This window comes from Tyto alba, unplaced genomic scaffold (assembly GCF_018691265.1).
Source record: "Tyto alba isolate M040663 unplaced genomic scaffold, T.alba_DEE_v4.0 Super-Scaffold_11, whole genome shotgun sequence".
In the NCBI taxonomy this organism is placed as follows: domain Eukaryota; kingdom Metazoa; phylum Chordata; class Aves; order Strigiformes; family Tytonidae; genus Tyto; species Tyto alba.
In genome coordinates, this window is record NW_024881273.1 from 5,919,648 (window position 1) to 5,941,936 (window position 22,289).

At 61.6% G+C, this 22,289-nt stretch overlaps 1 protein-coding gene across 5 annotated transcripts; it reads right to left on the reverse strand.

Moving 5' to 3' along the window:
* Positions 1–296: 296 nt before the first annotated feature.
* On the reverse strand, positions 297–20,876 carry LAMC3 (laminin subunit gamma 3). Of its 5 annotated transcripts, none has more exons than XM_042786881.1 (28): positions 20,419–20,876; positions 16,204–16,508; positions 15,887–16,017; positions 14,814–14,980; positions 14,219–14,407; positions 13,917–13,986; positions 13,743–13,841; positions 13,262–13,398; positions 11,671–11,787; positions 11,175–11,373; positions 10,839–10,945; positions 10,355–10,573; positions 8,256–8,444; positions 7,927–8,172; positions 7,442–7,595; positions 7,193–7,335; positions 6,933–7,111; positions 6,712–6,850; positions 6,065–6,270; positions 5,688–5,764; positions 5,448–5,582; positions 4,978–5,122; positions 4,693–4,854; positions 4,250–4,352; positions 3,938–4,140; positions 3,525–3,671; positions 3,222–3,321; positions 297–2,560 (listed from the first exon to the last, which is right to left on the reverse strand). In XM_042786881.1, exons 1-28 carry the CDS (start codon positions 20,834–20,836, stop codon positions 2,316–2,318), a joined length of 4,731 nt encoding a protein of 1,576 aa, XP_042642815.1. In that variant the 5' UTR covers positions 20,837–20,876; the 3' UTR covers positions 297–2,315. The 5 variants fall into 5 exon arrangements, with proteins under 5 accessions (XP_042642815.1, XP_042642814.1, XP_042642813.1 ...); XM_042786880.1 differs by having other exon boundaries at positions 5,688–5,761; positions 13,917–14,034; XM_042786879.1 differs by having other exon boundaries at positions 4,693–4,851; positions 13,917–14,034.
* Positions 20,877–22,289: the final 1,413 nt, after the last annotated feature.

Sequence of the window (22,289 nt, forward strand, 5' to 3'; positions counted from 1 at the left end):
ATAACACACACACAGCCCCCCCGCTTTGCACCGCCGCCTCGTCCCCGCTCGGGGAGCGAGGGCTGGTACCGGTGGCAGCTTTGCAAGGCGCTGTTTGGGAGCAACTCCGCGGGGTGATGAAGCACAACCGCTCGCAAGTCGGTGCGGGATAAGCCCTGGAGCACGAACGGCAGGAAAAGGCATCTCCCGCAGGACAGACATGACCAAGCTGATGCGTGTCCTGGCCAGGATCTAATGTGGGCGGTTGCGCTCAGCCCCCTCACTCCCCCTGCAATCTCAGCTAGACACCTTATTTATTTATTTATTTATGTATTTAAAAAATACCCGTGCTAAAGTGGTTTTTAATAGGAATTGTCAGACCATTGACCCACACCACCCCAGAGCATTTCAACCCCGGATGGAGCTACCCCTGCCCTTTGAGAAAGCAGCAAGCACAGGTACAGCGTGTGCCCCTCCTGCTGCCGTGCACACAGGATGGGCAGCTATGTTATATTAAGAATTTTTAATGGATACAGCTCTAGGCAATTGTCACCAGCTAAAAAAGCAGAGTTCCAGGGAGAGCAGGAGGGAGGATGAACCACATCTTAAGCAGCAGTGCAAGGCAGAGGCTTGACATTTCTGTAACAGCAGCAAATTTGTGTGTTGATTGGAGACGTATAATTGTCTTCCTAGGGAGACGGTAAGTGGCTGTGGCTCCCTGCCTCTCAGCGAAGACGAATCACGCTGTGCTTGCACTGCTACATGGTTTTGCTTTTGCAGAGCTGTCCTTGGGCAGGGAGAGGGGAGCCCCTGCAATTACGCTCCTGCAGCACCACAGCTCTGGCACCCCACTCCTTGGGCAGGTTTTGTGCAAAATTAGGTGGGAGATAGGTTTGTTCACGGTAGGAAAATCCTCTGTCCCTTTCAAACCACTGCACCCGCTGGAGACAATGCTGGGGGGATCCAACGTATGCGGTAGCAGTTTTGCATGGAGTGTTACAAAATACTTTAGCAAACCTGATTTCCAGCTCTGTGAGCAGAAGGACACAGGTAAAACGGGTTAAAAAGTGAAGCGGGCTCCAGCCTGGAGCCTCCTTTCTGGTCTTATGGGAGTGACTGCAACTGGTACCTGGAGTCACGGCACAGCCAGCGCAGGGTGGGCTGAACAAGGACCTGGCTCTGCTGCCGGCGTGGCCCCACAGACGGGCCCTGTGGGAGTGAGGGGTGAGCACACATGCCTTTCCTTTAAAGGCGATATTGCCGCCGACCTTTGCCACCCCGTGGGAGTGACACTGGCAGAAGCTGGCCGTGTCCAGCTGCTCCCCGTCCAGCCCACGCTGGCTGCACAGCCTGGTGCCCCCAGCTAGCTCGTCTCCCGTGGGGAGGACGCGTGGGTGCTGACGTGGGGCTGTGGGGTGACGCAGCTGCAAGTGCTAGCTCTCCCACCTCCCTGCCCGATGCATTGCTGTGCCACCCAGCCCCTGGGACTGCCGGCAGTTGGGCTGATTTATAGCCAGACCTGGTGACATCCAGTGAGCTAAGCGGAGCTGGGACAGGTCATGAAGACCAGAGCTGTGGGCAACAGCAACCCTGCACTACCCTGGAGCAGGGGAAGAGCGGGAACAGAGCTGCTCCTGCCCTGCAGCAGGCAGAAGATGCCCCACCTGCCTGCCAGGAGCTACCTAAGGGTCTGGCTTTGCTTCTGCTCAGCCCCAGTTTAGCCATCGCTGCTGCGAACTCCCTTCCCTTGGGAAGCAGGCGAGCTGCCTGCCCCCCCGGAGAGCAGCTGTCTGCACCTCTGTGACCGCAGCACATGAGCATCGCACCGCAGGGTGCTGTGCAGCAGGACCAGTTTCCAGCATGTGTGCAAAAGCCTCTCTCACCTCCTGGGGCAGGAGGGACCGCCGGGTGTTACAGCTTTGGTACGTTACTTGATAAGCTGTCCCTCCCTGGTGCGCTGTGCTGCAGTGGGGACAGAGGGATGGAGGGACGTGTCTAAAACGGAGGAGGTCTGTGACAGTTCTTTGTTCACTCCATGGTGAGAGACCAACTCTGTGATGACTCCGTCTCCTGCACAGAAATGTTGGTGGTCCCTGGTAGCTGGTTGTCCCCCTGCCCTGAGGACAGAGCTGGTGGCTGAAGTCATGCCGCAGAGCGCTCAGGATGCTGAGCCTGAACCGGTGCTGGTAAGGACCTGGGGTGTGATATTGTGTGGAGGGTAGCGTGAAGAGCAGCAGGAGAGATTGATGCTGGTGAACATGCGGTGTCCTTCGCTCTGCTGTTCCCTGCGCAGGGGGCACAGAGGTGACGGGGCAACGGCCATGGACCTGTCGCTGTCACTTCGAGCAGCCCTCGGGGAGGCTCCGCAAAATGTCCTCCAGGTTCTGCTTGTCGGCCCGGATCTCAGCCAAGTCGCTCTCAAACACCTGGATCTTCTCCTGCTGCCTCACCGCTTCCTTCTGCAGCAGGCTGAGCTGGCTGGCCAGGCTGCCCGGTGCGGCCAGGCGCAGCCACAGCCGCTCCAGCTCCAGCCGCCCGGCGCTCAGCACCGCCTCCACCTCTGCAGCCTGCTCCAGGTTGCCTGGGCAAGGGGAGAGGACATGGATGAGAGGCAGAGAGCCAGCCAGGATTGCTTCTGGACATGTTCCAGGGGTTTAGACCCTCAGCAGCAGGCAAACTATAGGGAGAGGGTGCAGCAGGGCATGGAGGCATTGCAGCTTCCCAGCGATGACAGATAGGCAAATTGGACTGTGGCTCCAGGCACAGCCTGGGCACGTCTCTCTCTTATAGATGGGTGATGATTTCCACCCCTTTGCAAAACTTCTCAGATGAAGGAGTCTCGGAGCACTCAGAAGCGTACCCAGTTGAACAGAGCAGGACACACTGGAGCAAAACCAACCAGCAACAAGGAGCGAACCCAGCCCAGAACATCCCTCAGCTCCAAAGGGACTGAGCCCTTGACCCAGCCCTGCTCCTCCTGGAGATGCCAAAGGAGATCAGTGTCCCCACACCAGGCGTGAGCACACACATTCAGCAAGCCCCAATTCATTGTGCATGAGAGATCTCCTCAAGGCACGAGCCCTCAAGAAGCTTTGCTAAGACCCTGAGCGATCTCAGCCGAAGGGCACCCAGCTCAGCCCGGGTGACCAGTGAGCAGGAGACCCAGCACCAGCGAGCAGGAGAGCCCCTGACAGCTTGGCCCTTCCCCAGGAGCCTGCACCCTACTCCCACCTGGGTCTCACCTAGGCTGCTCAGCAGGTTGTTCAGTGTCTCGATGTCTGAGATGAGCGAGCCCCGGGCTTCCTGGAGACTTTTTGCCATCTCACTCACCTCTGTCCCCACCTTCCAACACAGACAGACACTCAGATAAGGGACATCGTTGACACTTGGCTGGATGGGAGAGGGGAGGGGAACCCAGGAACATCCCCAAGGCATTCCCCATACAGTGGAGTCCAAAAGCCCGATTGCTCCCTATGCTTTGGGCTGTGGGCAAAGCCTCTTCCAGGCTCTGGAGGACACAGCCTGCCCAAGGGGACCTGACCCACCTGGTGTGCTTCTTCCAGGTCCCCCCAGAGCTTGTCAGCCACATGCTCCTGCCGGGAGAGCTCCTGCTGGGTCTTGTTGACATGCCTGGCAAGCTGGCTGGCGTGCTTGTGGGTGTGCTTGCTCTTCTGCAGCACAGCCTGTGCCCTCTGCAAAGGGATGGAGGTGGGGACAGTCACCTGGGGACACGCAGGGGGACCGCGGCTGGCTCCTAGGCTGGAGCCCTGGTTGGGCGCATCCCCCTGGTCTGCACACAGACAAGGGTAGGCTGTGCTGGATGGGCAGCAGGAACTGAATTTCGGAGTTCTGCAGCCCTGCCCACAACAGGCTGGGCTCTGCCGGTGATGGCTGCCAGCCCAGCCGTGCCCTGCAGCCTGGCACGGGCTCCCCGCACCCCACATCCCTCTGCTCGGACCTTGGCGCTCTCCCCAGAGACTTGCTCAGCCTCCCCGGCTGTCCTCTGGGCTGCAGTGGAGACGGCCAAGGAGTTTCCCAGCATCTTCTCTGCCTGTTTAATCTTCCTCTGGGCCTCCACCATTGCCCTGTCCCGCACAAGAGCCATCCTCCTGCTCAGGGCAGCCTGGCCCTTCCGATGTCCCAGCGCCTTCCTCATTCCTGCTGGGACAACCCGGCTGTCACTGAACTGTCCCTTTCTCCCCTCAGTACCCAGAGCCAGCATGGTGAGAGCCGAGTTGTGGCTGGAGATGCTCTGGCTGGTGCCTTTTACCTTCCAAGCTGGCCAGGAGGGACTCTGCATCAGAGAGCACGGCTTTTCCACGCGAGACAGCCCAAGTGGCTGTGCTGTGGGCAGAGCCAGCCCGGTCCCGCAGCTGGGGAGAGGAGGGAAGGAGTGAGGCCAGGGAGGGGGTGAAGAGCTGCACCCAGCTGGGAATTGTGGGTCCCAGCCTTCTCCCACTTGGCAGGCGAGCTCCTTGGGAGATCCAGGAGCCCAAGGGAAGATGCCTCCCAAAACATCCGCTCCCAACCCCCTCACTGTAGGCACGGCCCCACCAGTCACTGGAGCAGTGGGGATGGGGCTCACCCACTCCCCTGTACCGAGGGTGGGAGGCAGGAGAGGGATGCACCCAGCACGCCCACAGCTCCAGCTGGAACAGCAGGTCCCCATCAGTTATTTTGCAGGGACACTCCATGCAGGTGAGCAGCAATTACCTGCTTGAAGCCACGAGTCATCTGCAGCTCCCCGTGCAATCTAGCTGCCAGAGCACGGGATGCCTCGATGGCTTGCTGAGCCGACGGCTCCTGTGCCTCCACTGCCTGCTCCAGCGCTGCCAGGTCCTGTGCCAGGGCTCCAGCCTGTCCCGGCAGTTCCTGCTGTGGGGTCAGGGATGCTGAAGGCTCCAGGAGAGCATCTCCCAGCCCGGGAGGCAGCACTGCCCAACCCATAAAGCAGGGGGTAGGGGTGCAAGCAGGAGCCTTAGCTTGAATGCTGCTCACCTGCCCCAGTGCAGCCACCAGCAGAAGTTTCTCGGCCATGTCTGCGTTTGCCAGCTGCACGGCTGCGAAAGCTCTCCTGGCCTCCACGGCCACCTCCTCCACGCCAGCACCCAGCTCCTCCTGCACCCGCTGGATTTCCTCGTACCTATGTGGACAGGACGTCGCTGTCACCCAGGGCCCTCCGGTCCGTTGAAAGATGGAGATGACAGCTTGAGACCTGGCCCCGCACAAGGATGTAGGGGCAAAAGCTGGGGGGTTTTCCCTGAAACACCCCCAGCACAGAGCGCCCCAGCTCTCCGCTTTGCAACACTGTGGTGCGATGAGTTTGACGGGACTCAGCATGACCCTGCTGGGCAGATGCCAAATCACCATGACCGAGCCCTGTAACAGGGACCTGGCCAGAGGCGAGGGGCTGTGGTGCCCTGACAACCCCCCCCCCCTGCCCCACCGCCTTGCTGCCAGCCCCTCACCCGGCCTCCAGCTCACGCTGCACATCCCGCATCGCATTTCCCTCCAGCAAGCTCTTCAGGAGCTCGGAGCTGGCACTGGAAGCACGCAGCGCTCTCCTGACCACCGCTTCTACCCGCAGCACAGCGCCCTCGTAGCTGCAGGGACAGGGACACCCAGGGAGATGATATGAGGATTGGCCTCCTGGGAAATCCAGCAGCCTCCTCTGCCTGCGCACGCCGGGATCAGACTTGCAGGCGTACCTCTGGGCCAGCGCCTGCGCCTCCAGCGCCCAGCGGCTCCAGTTTGTGGGCTGCTGAGGGATTTCCTGGGGAATCTCCTTGAAACGCAAACAGCAGCGGTGAGACCCCAGCGGGGAGCAGGGACCCCCCCAGGCCCCACCAGCCCAGCACCAACGAGAACCTCCCGAAGGGCTGGAGGAAGTTTGCAAATAGGAGTAAGCAAGGGAAATACCTCCTTTTGACTCAGCTGCAAGGAGGGCTATACCCACATGGACCCCAGGATTTCCCACTCACCCTCGGTGCTGGTAACATCCTACCCCACCAGTCCTGCACATCCCACTGCCCCCCAGGATTGCCACCAGCTCCACCAGGAGCTCGGGGCCAGTGGGAGCCCGCACCATGGTAGCCAGGGTGTCTGCAGCATGCAGGATCTCCCGCTGCGCCGACTGCAGCACGGCCGCGATCTCTGACAGCAGGATGCAGATTTTGGGGTGTCCGTGGCTGGAGCAGCCGGTGGCCTGGCTGGCATTGCTGAGATGGCCCCGCGCGGTGCCCAGCATCCCTGCCAGCCACCCTGCCTGCGCCAAGAAGGTGGCCCGGGCACCTGTGGGTGGCACAAGCAACTGCTCGTTGCCCACAGAGGTTCTCGGGGCTCCCTGTTTGCCTGTGAGGCTGCCCCATGCCCAAGTACCCCACTTTCTGCCTGCTAATGAAAGGGGAAGATGCCCAGGAGGGACTCAGGGATCCAGCACCCAAAGGGCACCCCATGTGCTGATGCTCAGTCCCCGATAACGCCCATCACCAGCTGCTCCAAAACCTTATGGGTGCAAACATCCCTGCCGTGCTCTGCCCTCCACAAAAAGGCATGTCTCCCCTCGGCCGCCCTCCCCTTCTCAGGCACCCCATCACCTACGATGATCCCAGCGCTAACCTGGGACCTCCTTGCACCCACCCAGCACCTCACAGCACCCTGCGGGAGCAGAGGGTCCCTGGAGGGGTGATATGGGACTCCCCCCGTGATGTTGGGGAGGGGTGTCCCTGATACCTTGCAGGAGATGAGGGCTGGGCAGTCCATCTCCCCGGGGTGCATCTCCCAGGATGGGGGTCTGGCCCGGGCGGGCGTCGCAGCCTGGTTTTTGCAACCATTCCTCCATCTCCTGCAGCCTGGCCTTCAGCCGGTCGGCCTGCGGGTGACACACGGGGGGGACAGTGAGGCAGCGTGGGGAACGGGGTGCTGCACCCACCTCGGCAGGGCCCGGGCTTTACCTCGTCCTTCACCAGCCCGTAGCAGGCAGGACACTGCTGGCAGCGGGAGCTGGGCGGGTCGGGGAAGAAGTTGGCCTGGCACCGGTCGCACTTGTAGCCCACGAAGCCGGGGCGGCAGAGGCAGGTGCTGTTCTCGTGGCACTGCGGGGTGACGGAGCCCAGCGGGGAGCAGTTGCAGGCTGCAACGGTGGCGGAGAGGTGTCACGCCGCGGCTGCCAGCCCTGGTTTAGGGACCGAGGCACTGTCCCCATCCTCATTACCTCGGCAGCCCCTGGCAGAGAAGCCGAAGAAGCCGTGGCGGCATCGGTCGCATTGCTTCCCCGTGACGCCCGGCTGGCAGGAGCACTGCCCCGTCAGCGTGTGGCACCCGCTTTGCTGTGACCCCGTCGGGTGGCACTCGCAGCTGGCACCGAGGGGTGGAGGGTGATGGGTGAGCAACGGATGCAAAGAGCAGAATCCAGAGCTGGGGACGCAGAGCCCCTCACAGCCCCACGCTGTGCCCCACGTACCTCTTGCACCCCACGGAGGGCTGCAGGCCGTAGTAGCCGGGCTGGCAGAGCCCGCAGGCCCTGCCCGTCACATGCGGGAGGCAGTGGCACTGGCCCGTGCTGGGATCGCAGCCCCCCTGCCCCGGGGCTGAGCCGTCAGGGTTGCAATCACAAGCTGAGGGAGACAAAATACCGCTTACATCCCAGCACGGGGCTGGTGGGTGGGACAGCAGGAATGGAGCACCCTGTAACGTGGAAGGCCGTGTCCCCCCCATTAAACAGGGCTCCAGGAGGCTGAGCCCCTGCAGACCAGATATCTCCAGGAAAGGACAGCAGTGGAGGAAGGGGCCAAAGGCCATTCCTGAACATTTGGGACCAACCCAGGCCACTGATCAGCCCCTAAACCCGCTGGGCATCCGCTTTCCACCCTTTGCCTCTGCTGCTGGGAGGATTTTGGCCGCAGTGGGACCCAGGGGAGCAGGGCCACCCCCGGGGGCCGTACGTACGTGTGCACTTCCCGGCAGGGTCAGGAGCCAGCGCATCCCCGTAGAAGCCCGGCTGACACCTCTCGCAGTGCTCGCCCGTTGTGTTGTAGAGGCAGCGCAGGCACCGGCCGGACACGGGGTCGCAGTTCCCCACGGCGTTGAGATCCATGTTCCCGTGACACTGGCAGGGGATGCAGGGACGCACGGGGCCCCTCTGCCCCAGGGGGTCCCCGAAAAACCCATCATCGCAGAGCTCGCAGCGTTTTCCTGGGGAAGGTGAAAATGTGGGGAGGGTGCAGCCGTGCCGGTGCTGCCCGCAGCCCCCCTCACCTGCCCACCCCCAGCCTCACCTCTCTGCCCTGGGGGGCAGTGGGTGCAGACCACCTCCCCGCTGCCAGGCACCTCGGTGCAGGGCGAGCGGCCGGGGCAAGGGCACGGCTTGCAGTCATCAAAGCGCCCTATGAAGGCGTTGCCGTAAAACCCAGGGCTGCAGCGCTCGCAGGAGGGACCTTCCGTATTGTGCAAGCACCGGCAGTGGCCTGCGAGGAGGAAAACAGAGCTGAGGGTCTGCAAAAAGCGAGCCCCAAATAACAGCGCGGACCGCAGGAGGGATGGAGAGCCAAGTGCAGAACAGGGCCCGCTGTGGGTGCAGAGAGGGATGCGCAACTCCAGCCAAGGGATCACGCTGGAATTGCACATCCCCAGCCAGGAGTCAGAACATTTTCCCTCCCCGCCCCATCCTTGCTCAAGGGAGAAGGTTTTGGAGAGGATGCGAGGGCCCCAGCGCCAGCCCCGTGCTCCCCGTGGCGTGGGGACGAGGCGGTGCTGGCGCGCACAGGCAGCACCGTCAGCGTGCACGGAGTCCGTCGGCGCCTTCGATAATCGACAACACATTTCTCAGTGGCGAGGCACATCGTTTCCAGCCTGTCATGGAAAACACAAGCAGCCGGCCGGCACTCAGCGGGGAGCGAGCGTCTCCTCGCGAGCCGAGCCGGTGAGTCACGGCCTTCCAAAATCAGCTGAGAGGAGGAGGAGGAGGAGGAAGGATGCTCAAGGAACCCCCCACCTCCAAGCAGTTGCTCTGCTTGACAGGAGAGAGAGAAGGAGACAGGGGGAGGATTTTTCCCCATGATTTGTGGGGCTGGGATGCACAGGAGGGAACGGGCATTTTTCCGTTTTCCCCACATCCAGGCGGAGCCGGACAATGGAAAAGAAAGGAAAAGTGGGTGGCATGAAGGAGTGGAAAAAATAAACAAAAGGAAGCATGCAGGCTGGCTGGGGCTGGCAGCGCCCCAGCTGGGACATCAAAAGCCTGGCTGCAACCCTGGGGATTGTGCAGTCGGCAGCGGCAGCCCCAGCTCTGTGAGTTGAGGGGCGAGGTTGCAGAGCTGCTGCCGTGTTCCCACTGGCAGGGCAGGGGCACCTGCTGGGCACAACGCCTCTTCCAGCCCCTTCCAGCCCGGCCATACACGATCGTTGCTTCTCACCAAGGGGAGCCGGCCAGCGAGGAGCCCCAGGGGCTCTGTCCGGGTACCAAATGCATCACCTAATTTCCAAGCTCTTTTCATCACGGATCAGAGCTGCTGCTTTCTGCAGGGGTGGACAGGGAGCAAGGCAGCATCTCACAAGCCTCTCACGGCTCTGATCTGTCTTTCCCCGGGGATGACAGCAGCGAGGCTGGCTCTGGATTCACGCAGCTGCCTCAAGCTCCAGGGCAGCGGTTTGCAATCCTGCCCCACTTCTGCGACCAAAGCCATCCAGACATTTTGCCTGGCAGGAGAGGAGAGAGCCAACACCCTGCGAACCACCCCAGACACAGCCACGCTGCCCTGAAGACTTTGCTTTTTCTTTTTCCTCCCTTCAAGCCACAGTCCCTGATGCAGTCACACATCTCTGAGCTGGATCTGGAGGCAGAGCAGGGCTTGGGCTGGCAGCATGAGAGCCAGCTCCTCTGGTGCCTTCCCACAAGCCTGGCACCACTGTATTTTCCTGCTCTTTTAGTTTCTCTGCTCAGGTTTGCCTCCAGTTTGCAGGTGGCAGGGCTGTGCCCAGTCCTGTTCTGCTCCTCAGGCAATCGTGCTGCTTGTGAGACCCATCCTGGTGAAACCCTCTGCCCCTCTCCTGCCCAGGCTGCTGCCTCCCCACTCCTCTGAGGTCCAGCACCCTTCCTTTCTCCTCCTTTGAGGTCATAAAGTACCATGAAAGATGCCCTTCTTATTGTAAATTACCACCGTTATCACACTTCATTAATTATCTCTGTCAGCAATTATGAGTTCCATCCCTACAACCAGCCAAGCAATTCACCTTGCGAATTTTGGGTACCGCAACCTCGCAGATGGTTTCCAGCATCCCTCAGAAACAAGCAAAGACACGGATTTGTCACCCATGAACGCAGCGAAGGAGGGGAGTGGAGGGGCCGGGGGGGGGGGGGGGGGATGGGGGTGTGTACCTGCAAGGGGGTGACAGTCCCCGTGCTGGTTGCAGGCGCAGGGCACGCAGCTGACGAAGGGGCCGCCGAAGGGGATCTCCCGCTTGAAGCCGGGTGCGCAGGACTGGCAGAACTGCCCAGCGTAGCCCGGGGGACACGTGCACTCCTCCACCCAGCCCGCCCGTGTCCCCGGGCCGGGGCGAGCGGACGTGAGCTGGACCTCGCTCAGGAACAGCCTGCCTGCGAGAGGGGAGGGCAGAGTGAGAAGGGGATACCACGGCCCCCAGCCCTGCTCTCTCCATCCTGCCTGGAAATACTCCAGAGAGGTGTAGGAGACCCCAAAGTACCTCCCGGAGAGCCCAGGGGTGTCCACAGAGAGGAGCCAGCCCCTGCCCCAACGCCCCGCCTTGCAATGCTTCTCGTCCCTGAGAGCCTGGTGCTGCTTCGATGTCCCCAGCCCCGTCCTATCTTGGTCCCCATGGGGACATTGCACGGAGCCACCCACCTTGCACGGGGCTCACTCGGAGGCGGAGGGCGGTCAGGTTGGAGAGCACACGCTGGAAGCTGAGGGCCGACAGCGAAGGCTCCACACCCTCCTCTGCCTCGTGCAGCCTGTTGGAGAAGGAGGATGGGAGGAAGGACAGGGCCAACCTGACAGCCACGCGCTGCAGGACAGCTCGGCTCCCCGACCGAGACCCGGGCGCAGCAATGGGGACACAGTTAAATCCCCGAGGGGGGCAGGGAGTGGGGCTGAACCCCACAACACAGGGCACCCCAGGCAAGATCAGACACGCTCTGTCCCAAACCCAGCCGAGGCTCCCCAAAGCACCATGATGGGTACCTGAAGGTAACAGCCTGCTTTCCGTGCTGAGGCTGGATCTCGCTGCTGGACATGGTGATCTTCATCCCCTCACCCTCCAGCACCAGCTGGACCCCGAGCAGGGGCACCCCGGTCCCTGTCCCCATCCCGTTCCCCTCCACTCTCAGCAGCAGGGACAGGAGCTGCCCGTAACTGAGACGCTGGTTCTGCAGAAACTTCTCTGCGAGGGGAAAGAGGAGCAAAGTCTGTAGGACATGGAGGTACCAACTGGGCTGCTGGTGCAATCCCGTTCCCATCAGCACCACCAGTAACCACTGTCACCCTGCTAGAGCAACTCCAACCTGCCCTCCCAGGGTCCTGGTCCACCACTCCAATCCCCCTCAACACCCTGCATTACTGCAACATGCTCCACTCGGAGACAGAGCCCACCACTTCACACACTGGCGTAGCAGTGGGGTGTCCCACGAGAGCACCGCAGGGTCCCCACGGCAGAGCAGGGACCTGGCACACGTGGTACCTGGTGCAAGAATGTCCACCGGCTCCTCTCCATCCCACTCGGTGACGATGTCCCCGTCAGCCCAACGCAGAGGCAGGTCCCCGGTGCCCAGCGCTGTGGCAGCCCAGCCCTCCAGCCCTGCGTGACAGCACACATCAATGATGGGTGCACGGGTGATGGGAGCACCGAGTCCCCGCCAGCCCAGCACCAGCGGGGTGCTGCTTTTGGGGGCTCTGTCCCTCCTCCCGAGACTCCCCAGGGTCTTGTAAGGGGCTAGTGCTTTGTAACACCCTGCTCTGCTCAGGCTCTGTGCTCTAATGTGCTAGAGAGTGGCCCTAGCCATCCCCCGCATCTGTTTATTTTCTTAGATTTGGAGGAAATTATTATCTTTAAACTTTTGCCCCTCTGCCTGTGCTGTGGTTCCAACATTACTGTGGGCTGGAGAGAGCAGGAAGCCCGGGGTGAGATGGGGTGTAACTGCATTAAGTCCGTTTCCTTCAGAAACCAGTTAAGCTTCCCCCCAGCTCCCCAGGGTTAGTTATTTCTTCCAGCCCCCGGGTGCCTGCAGGACGAACACTTGGAAATCCCTCCCCAGCTCTCCAGTGGGTTGCGTGCAATTACCAAATCATCCCAAATTTGGACCCTTTCACCCAGTACAGGAAACTTCCAGCTGATCCAGCTCAGCTGCGGATTGGGGAGCACTTTGGGGAGCAGGGCTTTAGGAGGGTGGGTGGCTGCGCCCTGTCCCACGCTGCCCGGCCGTGTTGAGCCTCTTGCAACTCAGCCCAGGGCTCCGTCAACCCTGTCCCTAAAGGAGCAGCCCCAAACTGCCTGCATGAAGGGTGGAAAAAAAGCCTCGGTTTAAAACCTGGCTCCTTTTCAAGGCTGTGGAAGACATTACAGCAATTGGCAGCGTGGTTTAAAAGCAAACAGGATAAACCCATGCCTGGCGCATTCGTATTTATCTGCTCGCTGGTGTGTGCACTCTGTGTTGGGGTACAGGCGAGGCAGAGGACCAGGCTGCCCGTGATGGGGGCCCGTACCCTGCCGGGGTGCAGGTGGGGGTCCTGGCAAGCCGGGGCTGCGGCAGGGGCCGTGCTGTGCCCACAGCCAGGGCTGCACACGTCGGGCTGTGCGGCAGATGGCAGGGTTTCCCTGAACATCCCACGCACATCTAGCCCTACCATGAGCACCCCATCCTGCTCCCCCAGCCCCCGAGGATGGGGAGAGGAGGGAATAAGGGGGAAAGTTCCCACCAGGCACCGTCCTTTTAATATTTTTTTTGTGAGCTGATTTTTAGTGCGCCTGCAGTCCCTGGTGTGGTGGGATGGCTGTGCCTGGCCCCGCAGCCCTCGCCGAGCTGTGCACAGCTCTGGGAGCCAGGCAATCTGAAGGGACACCCTGGGGATCCAAGGAGAGCCCGTCCCCACAGAGCCGGGGGCAAAAGCAGAGGTTTAACAGCAAATTAGGGGCAAGCCAGAGAAAAACCCCTCCAACCAGATAGTCCCAAAGCGGGGATGCTCAGCCCCAGCCTTCTCAAACTGCAGAAGATTTTTGGTTGGAGTTGGTGCAGCTGTGCCCCCTGTTTCACCCGGGACTGGAGGGTCGGTACCTTGGCTGAAGTTGGAGTGGATGTGGGTCACCTCGTAGCCATCTGCTGCCGTGCAGGCGGTGGAGTGGCCGTAGCAGAAGCAGCTGGTGCAGCCGACGGGGTTGTGGAGCTGCAGGTTAAACCAGCCCGGCTGGCACCTGGGCACGGGGAGGGAACGAGAGAGGGTGGCACAGGACAGGCAGGGCCACAGGGGACCACAGCAGCATCCCAGGGTGGGGGGACACTTGGTGGCAGCTCTGAGTGCATCCAGTCCCCGTGGTTTAGAGGGATGCAGCCCCACGGCCATGCCAGCCAGCCGGGGCCTCTGCAGGGAGTAACCCCACAGGATTCCCACCGCAAAGCCCCTGCGAGGGGTCGTGTGTAGGGGCAATGCCACGCGGGTGAAGATGCCTGCCCTGCACCCACCACCGAGCCCCAGCGCTGATCCCAGCCTGGAAAAGGGACAGTGATCCCATCCCCATCCTGTGGCCTCGGTGCTTACCTGTTGCACAAGTGCCCCTCCACCGTCTCCTTGCAGGTGCAATGCCCCGTGTTGGGGTCGCAGGTGCCCACGCTGCCCGCGGGGTCGCAGGCACAGGGTCTGGACACGACAAAGGCATGAGTTGAGCCCCAGTCCCATCCCCCTGCTCCTGCCCAGGGCCAGGCTCCCCCTCACCTGCAGCCGCCTTCGCTGAGGCTGTGGTAGCCATCCTTGCAGCGCTCGCACTTCCAGCCCGTCACGTTGGCTTTGCAGAGGCAGGTCCCCGAGTTATCGCACTGGGGCTGCAGGGAGCCTGCGGGGACCCCAGCCAGCCCCGAGGCTCAACCCCCGCGCCGGGGAAAGACACAGCGGGGTTGGGGAGGGAGATGAGAACACCTCAAGCGAGGGAGAGCCAGCCAAAACCCTCCCTCCCAGCCAAGCCCCGGCGAGGGCAGGGTTTTTGCAGCCGGCGCGTGGCTCGGCGCAGCCCCACGTACCTGCGGGGTGGCAGTGGCAGGGCTGGCAGGCCGCCCGCTGCTCCCAGCGATAGTGGTTCTGCCGGCAGCGCTCGCAGTGGGGCCCGGCTGTGTTGTCGCGGCAGTTGCGGCAGTGGCCCCCGTGCCCGCTACGGCGGTACAGCTCCCGGTCGTAGAAGCACTCGTCCGAGCGGCCGCTGCAGTTACAAGCTGGGGGGGGGGAAAGGCAGGAGGGGTGGTCGGCACCCGGGGGGCACAGGGCTCAGCCGGGGGTTAAAGCAACCTCCTTTGGGGTTGGATGCTTGGCTGGGCGGCGCGAGTTTTCGGCAATGGCTCTGCCGTTGGGAGCGGAGGTGGGTGCAGCACCATGCGCAGAGCAGACGACTGGACTCATGGGGTAAGGAAATGTCAGGGAGTCCGCAGGGTGGTGCTGTGAAGGGGTGACCTGGGGTGCAAATCCTCCCTCCCTGCCCAGAGCAGCCTTACGAAATGGAGCAGGCGCTTTCTTCCCGCGCAGGAAGGGCGGGAGCTGCCGGACAAGCCGATGCAGCACCAGCACAGCCCGTCGGGACCAGCCACACACCGTGATCACGGAGCCAGCCCGGGAGATACTCACGGAGACACTCGTTGGCAGCCTCGGCGGTGCCGCGAGCCCAGGGCCGGTCCTGGTAGAAGGGCTGGCAGCGCTCGCAGTCGGTGCCGGCCGTGTTGTGCTGGCACACGCAGACCAGCAGCCCGGCCTCGTCCGGCGCGCACTCGCTGGCGTGGCCGTTGCATTTACACCTGCAGCGAGACCCCGGCGCGGGGACGACCCGCTCTGAGCACCGGTGTGGGCAGCGTGGGGCAGTGGGACGGTGCCCAGGCCGTGCAGCGTGGGGCCGTGGGGTGAGGAGTGGGGCAGAGAGCAGCTCGGGCTGTGCTGGTGTCAAAACCACCCGCCGTGTCCCCGAGGCTCTCCCGGCCTGGCCAGCTGGGAGGTCACACGCTGAGGGTGGCCCGTGTGAGATGCTAACCAGCTCCAGCTGCAGGGGCTGGGGGGGGAGTGAGACAGCAGCACCGGGGGCTGCCGGCTGGATTGGAGCAGCCCCAGCCCTGCTCTGCCTGGGGGAGGCAGCTCTCACCAGGATGGAGATTTCCCACTCCTTCCAGCTGAGGAAGGGCACGGGCAGCACAGCCCACGGGCAGCACCCAGTGGGTTTCACCGACATCTCTGTCCCACATCAGCTCGCCCGTCCCACCAGCAGCTGCTCCGGCTCCTAGGGCTGTGGTCGTGCCAGCTCCAAACTGCTCCACCAACCTCCATGGCCTTGGAGCATCTCTCCACTGGCACCCCAGGACCCCTCTTTTGCTGTGCCCAGGGAACAAGCAGGGCCACAGGAGGAGCAACACAAGCCCCAGTGCCAATAAAATCCATGGGGCTGGGATGGGGCAAAGCAAATACAGCTGCTGGCAAATGGAGAGGGCTTGTGGGGAAAAGACCTTTCTGCACCACTGGACAGGCTCCAAGTTTCATCACCCGTCTCCACACCACCAGCTCCAGTTTACAGGTGGCCACATCCGAGCGGTTTGCCCCCAAAAAGCAATTCAAACAAGACTAGAGTTGGGGAGCAGCTGTCCCAAATCCCAGCCTCACGGCCCTGGGTAGGTGTCCCCCCCTCCTGCCCTCACCCTGGTCTGGCTGCCCCTCACCTGCCGCCAACGGAGAAGTCGGAGATGGCATAGTAGTACGACTGCAGCACCTTGGGGTCCTTGAAGATGTCATCCCCAAACGTGTTGAGCCGGTTCAAGGAGATGAGCAGGTCAGTGACAGTCACCCACTCCTGCAGGGGACACGGGGAGGGCGCCTTGGCCAGGGATCTGGACCACCAGCTCCCCACCCTGACTGGGACGCGTCCTGCACCTTTCCTTACAGGGGTGCAGGGCATCACAGCCGCTTTTATCCGGAGTGATAGTGCACCCAGTCCCCAGGGGACCAGGCGCCCACCCCACTCCCACCCCAGCAGCACCTGCAGCGCGGGGCTCCCATCAAAATTGTAGGCGCTGGGCCGTCCCTCGAGGGTGGAGAAGGCCACGTTGCCCCCGCTCAGCGGGGAGATGTCGCTGAATTCGTCGGTGCAGAAGGCGACCTGCTCGTCCTCCCCCGGCCGCAGGTAGTGCCGCTGCCGCTTCCCGTAGGTCTTCTCGCAGGACGCGCTGTAGTACTGGAAGGGCACCCAGGGCCCCTCGGCGCGGCTGCGCTTGTAGATGGCGAAGCTCTCGGGGCGGCTGGTGTGAAACTTCAGCCGCACGTAGGTGATCTCGTAGGCTTTGCCTGGGGACAGACCCGCCGTGCCGTCACCCTCTCCCGGCTGCCCGATGGGCACCACAGCTTGCGCCAGGGATTAAATTATCCCGGTACCCCGTCCTGCACAGCTACCGGCATCCCCCTGCTCCCACCGCTGTGGGCACTGTCCCCCTCTCCTTTCCACAGCTAAAAGAGAACTCGCCACCCCTTATCTGTCTCCTCCTCGCGGTAGCCCAAGCCCCATCCAGCTCCAAATTGGCTCTCGCCCCCACGCAGCCACCCACCCGTTGCGTGGGTTGCATGGGCAAGGAGCTGCAGCAAAGGCAGGCTTTAACCAGCAGCTGGAGGGGAAGAGTCAGGCCCACGGCACTGAGCAACATCCCCCGGGGCAGCGGTGCCACGGAGCGGGGGGGGAAGTGGAAAGGGTCAAGGCCGGTCCCTTCCCAGGGAGCTGCGTGCCGGGACCCAGCATCGCTGCTGTCTTTGCTGGGATGAAGACAAAGAGAGGCCACCAATCCCTGGGGCGGCCGGCACAGCTCTGAAAGCGCTTGAAAGAATTAGCAAAAAGGGAAAAAGAAAACACCAAAGTGAACATCAGAACCACTTAATTGCCAGAGATGAAGGGCCAGCTCAAAGACTGGATTGCTCCATAACAGCACCGCTCCTGACAGCACAAAACAATTAGCTGCAAGGTTTTGGCTTTATTTGAAAAGATAATGAGTTGGGAATGTTAGAGGGGTTATTCTGGGACTAGGAAAACAAGCCTTTAATTGGGCCCATATGAATACTGTCGCATATGTGCTGTGACTTTGCTGTGGGGGAGCCGAGGCAGCCCAGCTACCGGCGCTGGGAAAAGCAGCTGCTTCCCATCAGGGACACGGGGAGCACCCGGCTGAGCGTCAGAGGGGGGGACACACAGACTCGCTCGCAGCCCACCCGGAGGTGACGAGGGCCAAGAAGGTGTTTCAAGCAGGCTGTCCCACAGCCGCCACGCTCTCCTGTGCCTCTCCCCAAATTCACCTCCCGCCGGGAGCCCTCCAATCTGGCAACAGTGGGGGTGCCCCTGCCCTGCACCCCGTGGTGGGGGGGATGCCCGGCGGGTGCTGGTTCTCAGACAAGCACGGTCCCAGGGGGGGTTGTCTACCAAAACAGTGAGGTCGGGGCCGTTGCCTCCCAGAGCAGTTTCCTCTGGGAGAGGAAAGGAGCTCGGCCCTGTGTCAATAAACAGCCCCTGCCCCAAGTGGCCCCACACAAAGGGAGGGGACGGCTGGGCTGGGGGGACCCCCATCTCGGTGCCTCCAGCTGGGATGGAGGAGACTTGCTGTCCCGGGGAATCATCCCGAGGGAGTGCATGCTTTTCCCAGGCAAGCATTTTAAATCGACCAAATTCTGCTTAGAAAAAAAATATCCAGGCTGGTTGTCTCCTGTTTCCTGCTCGGGAAGGTGTGACGTGTCCCAAAGCTGGGCGTGCTGTGGGACAGGGATGCTGGGAGGGGGCACGGGCAGCTGAGGGTGACAGCACCAGGACCCCTGGGTGCTCTTCCCAGCTGTGCTGTCCTCCAAACAAAGTGTTCACCCACTTCCCGCAGAGCCCAGACTGCAGCTTGGACTGCGCTAGGAGCTCCAGGCAGAGGATTTTGGAGAAGAGAGAGGAGCGTGAGGGAACGGTCATGTCACCTACATATCCCCAGCCATCTCCAGCCCCCCCGAACCTCAGCCCCAGGAGTCCGCCTCAGGCTCACATCCCACAGGAAAATCAGTGTCAGATTCACAGATGCAGATACTGCCTGATCTAGACACTCTGAAATGAGCCGTTGGCAGCCAGAGAGCTACCCGAGGAGCCCCGGTGCCTGTTGCCTTTGCAAATGGATATTCTGGGTTCCTCCCTGACGTCTGACAGGGTAAATGCAATGGCCACAGGCGCTCGGGATCTTCGATCCGCTCTGAGTCCGACGCACTGTAACGGCATGGCTGAAACCTCGCCAAGAAGAGAGATTTAAAGGAGGATAATCTAATTAACGCCAATCAACAGCATGCAGGTAAACATGGGTCTTGTCCAACTCATTCGATATCTTATTTAATAAGCTCCCCAGGTAATCATGCTGGAGAACCTACAAGACGTTTGACTGAGGACTGAGTGAGACAAGCAGGCTGACAGGGACACACTACGTGGGTTAAAAAACACAATTACTCAGCGGAGCTCATCAGCAAGGACTCGTCCTGGGTCGTGTCCCAGGGGGCTGCAGTGGCCAGTTGGGCTTTTCCTCTATAATCTAAGCAAAATCATTAAGGTATCAATAAAAAGGTCTGCAGCTGGGACAAGAACAGGACCCGGCGGCTATGGGAAAGGTCAGACAGCAATGTGCTGGGCACCACAATGGCACTTTTTAGCATGGCAAGATATATGAGCCGTGCAGGAAGAAGGGAACATTTGCAGGGGGGTGCTCCAGCTCAGGAAGAGATGCAGGGACCGGGGCTGAAGATCAGCTCGGTGCAACATTATGTGCTAATGGGAGATGGACACAGCAGGGCAGTCATGGAGACTGGACAAGTTTCCACTGGAAATCTGAGTGTGGGGTCTGCAGAGGTGCCAGAAGACAAGAGGCTGAAAAGCAAGCCCCGAGGCTTGGGGAGCTCGGGCTGAGGCAAGGGGCTGCTGCACACATCGGCGTGCCAGAACCCACACGTATCTGTGTGCCGAGCGGGGACTGGTGGCCACAAACTCGCCCAGCGGTGGCTTGCTCAGCCACACAGGTCACATTTGGGTTGTCTACGCCCCAGGACAAACACGAGTGAATTTGAGGCAATCTGACGGCCGGTGTTAGATGGGATAGAGGCCGGTAGATCCCCTCCCGCGGGGCTGGCAGGAGCGGGAGCAGGCAGTGGGGATGGCAGGCTTCTCCAGCATCGCTTCTCATGCCCAGCGGGGAGCCCAGCCCCGGCCCGGGGACGAGGACCAGATGTCCACCCGCTCGTGGGGGGGGCTGGGAAAGCGGCGACCTCCGCACAGCCCGGCAATCCCTGAGTCACTGCTGGGACAGGCACAGACCCTCCACTGTCACCCCAGCCCCAGCCACCGGGTCCCACCAGCACGGCTCCGTGCCACACCAGCACTTGGCTGTCCCCTTACCAGCTCCAACCACAGCCCCTCCGCTACCCCCCTTTGGCATGCAGATGGCAGGAGACTGCAGAGAATGAAGAATTTACAGTGCTGGCCAACAGCCAGGATAGTTTAGATGGCAGGAAAAATGTTAAAAAACCTTTTTAAAATGCCAGGCATGCCCCATGGGTTTAAGTACCCTCCAAGCAGGCAGCTCGCACATTTTTATGTATTTATGTATTTAAAACATAGAGGGCTGGATCCCAGCTGGGGAAATCTGCTGGGGCTGTACAGTGTGTTCAGAGCTCTGTCCCCCCTCTGAGACGTACCAGGCTTCCTCAGCAATACAGGGGGGCGAAATGACATGGGCTTGGCACCCGTGGTGCTCACCCTCAGCGGGCAAGGCTCTCCCCACGCGTGGCTGGGGGTAGGGACCTGCCTGGCTCCTGCTCCACAAACTTGTGTAATGGGTAAAAAGCAGCCTGGGGTGAACGGGAGAGCTGACCCCCCGGGCATGGCCGGCTGGGAAGCAGCACAGGTGGGCACGGCCACTGGCATCCTCACCCCGCAAAGGACCGGGAGGCTCTGCTGATGGACGGGACAGACCCCACCTGGGTCTTTTCTGTGATCTACCCGCAGCGCTTCACGGAGGGCTTCTCCCTCCTTGCACCCCCCCAAAAGCCCTGGGGAGGGTCCTGTCTTTAACCCGGCACTGACACCAAGAGCTATGCGATGCAGGAGGGTCTCACCCCCGCCCCGGTCTGTGCACCCAGCTCCTGACGCACCCACCACCCCTTTCCCTCGCCGGCACCGGGGGGGGCTCCTGCCGGCACTTACCCAGGTGGAGGGTGATGTTGACGGAGTTGGGGTGCTGGATGCCGAAGGCCATGGACTGGCTTTGCCACCAGGTACTCTCCTCCTGGCTGTGGAAGTCGGTGAGGAAGGAGGCGTTGTGGTGACGCCGGGGGTCGGTGGCATCGCAGCGGTGGCACAAGGCGCTGGCGTGGCGAGCGCCCATCTGCAGGCAGTAGTCCTCGGGGGGCGAACCGCAGGTGTTGGTGGCCTGGGCGGCCCGGCCAAAGGCAGCGTTCTCAAAGACGGGCATGCAGCGGCGAGGCTGGCCCCGGGGGTCCTGGCAGGCAGGCGAGCCCCCCACCCCCAGCACTAGCCCCAGCAGGGCCAGCAGGCAGAGCCCGGGAGGCCCGGCCATGCCGGGGCTCGCCTGGCCAGGCTCGGAGCCTCCTGCAGCTGGCATGGCGGGAGCAGGCGGGACGGGACGGGATGGGATGGGAGGATGGGATGGGATGGGATGCGATGCGATGGGATGGGTCCCCCTGCCCGGCACCTCCTCTCGCTCCGAGGTCCATCTTGTGGAAGCTGGTGGAAATGTCGAAATCTTCGTGCGTGAGCCAGGGCTTCGGGGTTTGGGCTTCCCCCAGGCCACCCCGGTCCCTGGGGCTGAGCAGGACGGGAATTTCCTCCGATGGGATAAACCCCGGCCCCATTGCTTCAGCGATGGGGTTTTGCACCTTCAGCTGCACAGATGGAGCTGAGCTCCTCCATTTCTCAGCCCCGGGCATGAGCTCATACTGATACATGCCCCACGTATATGTTTTCACTTAAATTGGTGGGGGTTCTTGCAGCCCCAAAATCAAGAGTGGGTGCAGACCCAGCACCCTCTTCTCCCTCCCCAGTGATTTATGGGGACCCCACTGCTCTCCCACTCACGCGACCCTGGCTGGGTTGTGAGTCTGTGACACCCTCCAATGCCTCCACACCAACCCCCACGAGTGGGGGCCCCATCTCTGCCTGCTGCCATGGGGCAGCCCAGTCCCCTGGACCAGGGCGAGGGCACATCCCTGTAGCAGCATCTCCACGAGGTGGCAAAACCAGATCATCACCAGACCTCATTAGCAGCTTTTCAGGTAATGCTAATTACAGCCTGTGCCAGGGGGGATTCCTCTTGGGACTGTGGCACCCTCCAGGTTTGACCCACGGGGACAGGAGGGTGACAGCAAATGGGGAGAGAGGTGTGCCAGCATGGAGCTGTGTCCCTGGGCAGACGCTGACTCCTGCTCCACGGGGGTTATGTTTGCAAAAGTGGGGTGCACAGGGGAATGCTGCCTCAGCCCCCAACACTGCTCAGCTGAGCTGTCCGCGGGAGCCCTGGAAACTTAGCCCTCATTTATAATTTAAGCTCCCTTCCTCCCCTTCCCTTCTACTCTTATTTATTTTATTCTCCTTCTCCGTACACACTGCGGGGAGAAAGCACCGGAGGGAAGCTGTGAATCAGAGTCTTCGGCAGCGGCTCCCGCAGCAGCGCCGTTTCAAAGCCCCATTACCATATATTGACCCGGGCTCTGACAGCTGGAGCCAGCTCCGCTGGGAAGGGTGAATTTCCCAGCACCGAGGAGCTGTGCATCAGCTGCCTGGGAGCGGGCAGCCGATGGCAAACCCACTGTCAACTTCCGAGGAGAAAGAGGAGGGTTTTCAGCTCAATAATTGCCCTGTGCATCTCTGCCACTAGTTTTAAGGGGATTTACATCCTACAGGGATGAGGTTTTCCAGATGTTTTGCTTTCCCCTTGCTGCTGAGGCTGCAAGCTCTGGGCAGGAGAGGCTCTCTCATGTTATGGGTTTGCCACCTTTTCCTTGGGATGTTACGCAACCCCAGGAGATGATTTCCCTGCCCAGCCCATTCTCTCTTGC

Excerpts from the sequence above, each read along its gene's own strand:
- LAMC3 (XM_042786876.1), bottom strand. The coding sequence starts at position 20,836 with ATGCCAGCTGCAGGAGGCTCCGAGCCTGGCCAGGCGAGCCCCGGCATG. Across the intron at positions 5,765-6,064 it reads CAGACACCCTGGCTACCATG|GAGATTCCCCAGGAAATCCC; the intron begins GTGCGGGCTCCC and ends TTGCGTTTCAAG. Across the intron at positions 5,583-5,687 it reads GCGCAGGCGCTGGCCCAGAG|CTACGAGGGCGCTGTGCTGC; the intron begins GTACGCCTGCAA and ends CTGTCCCTGCAG.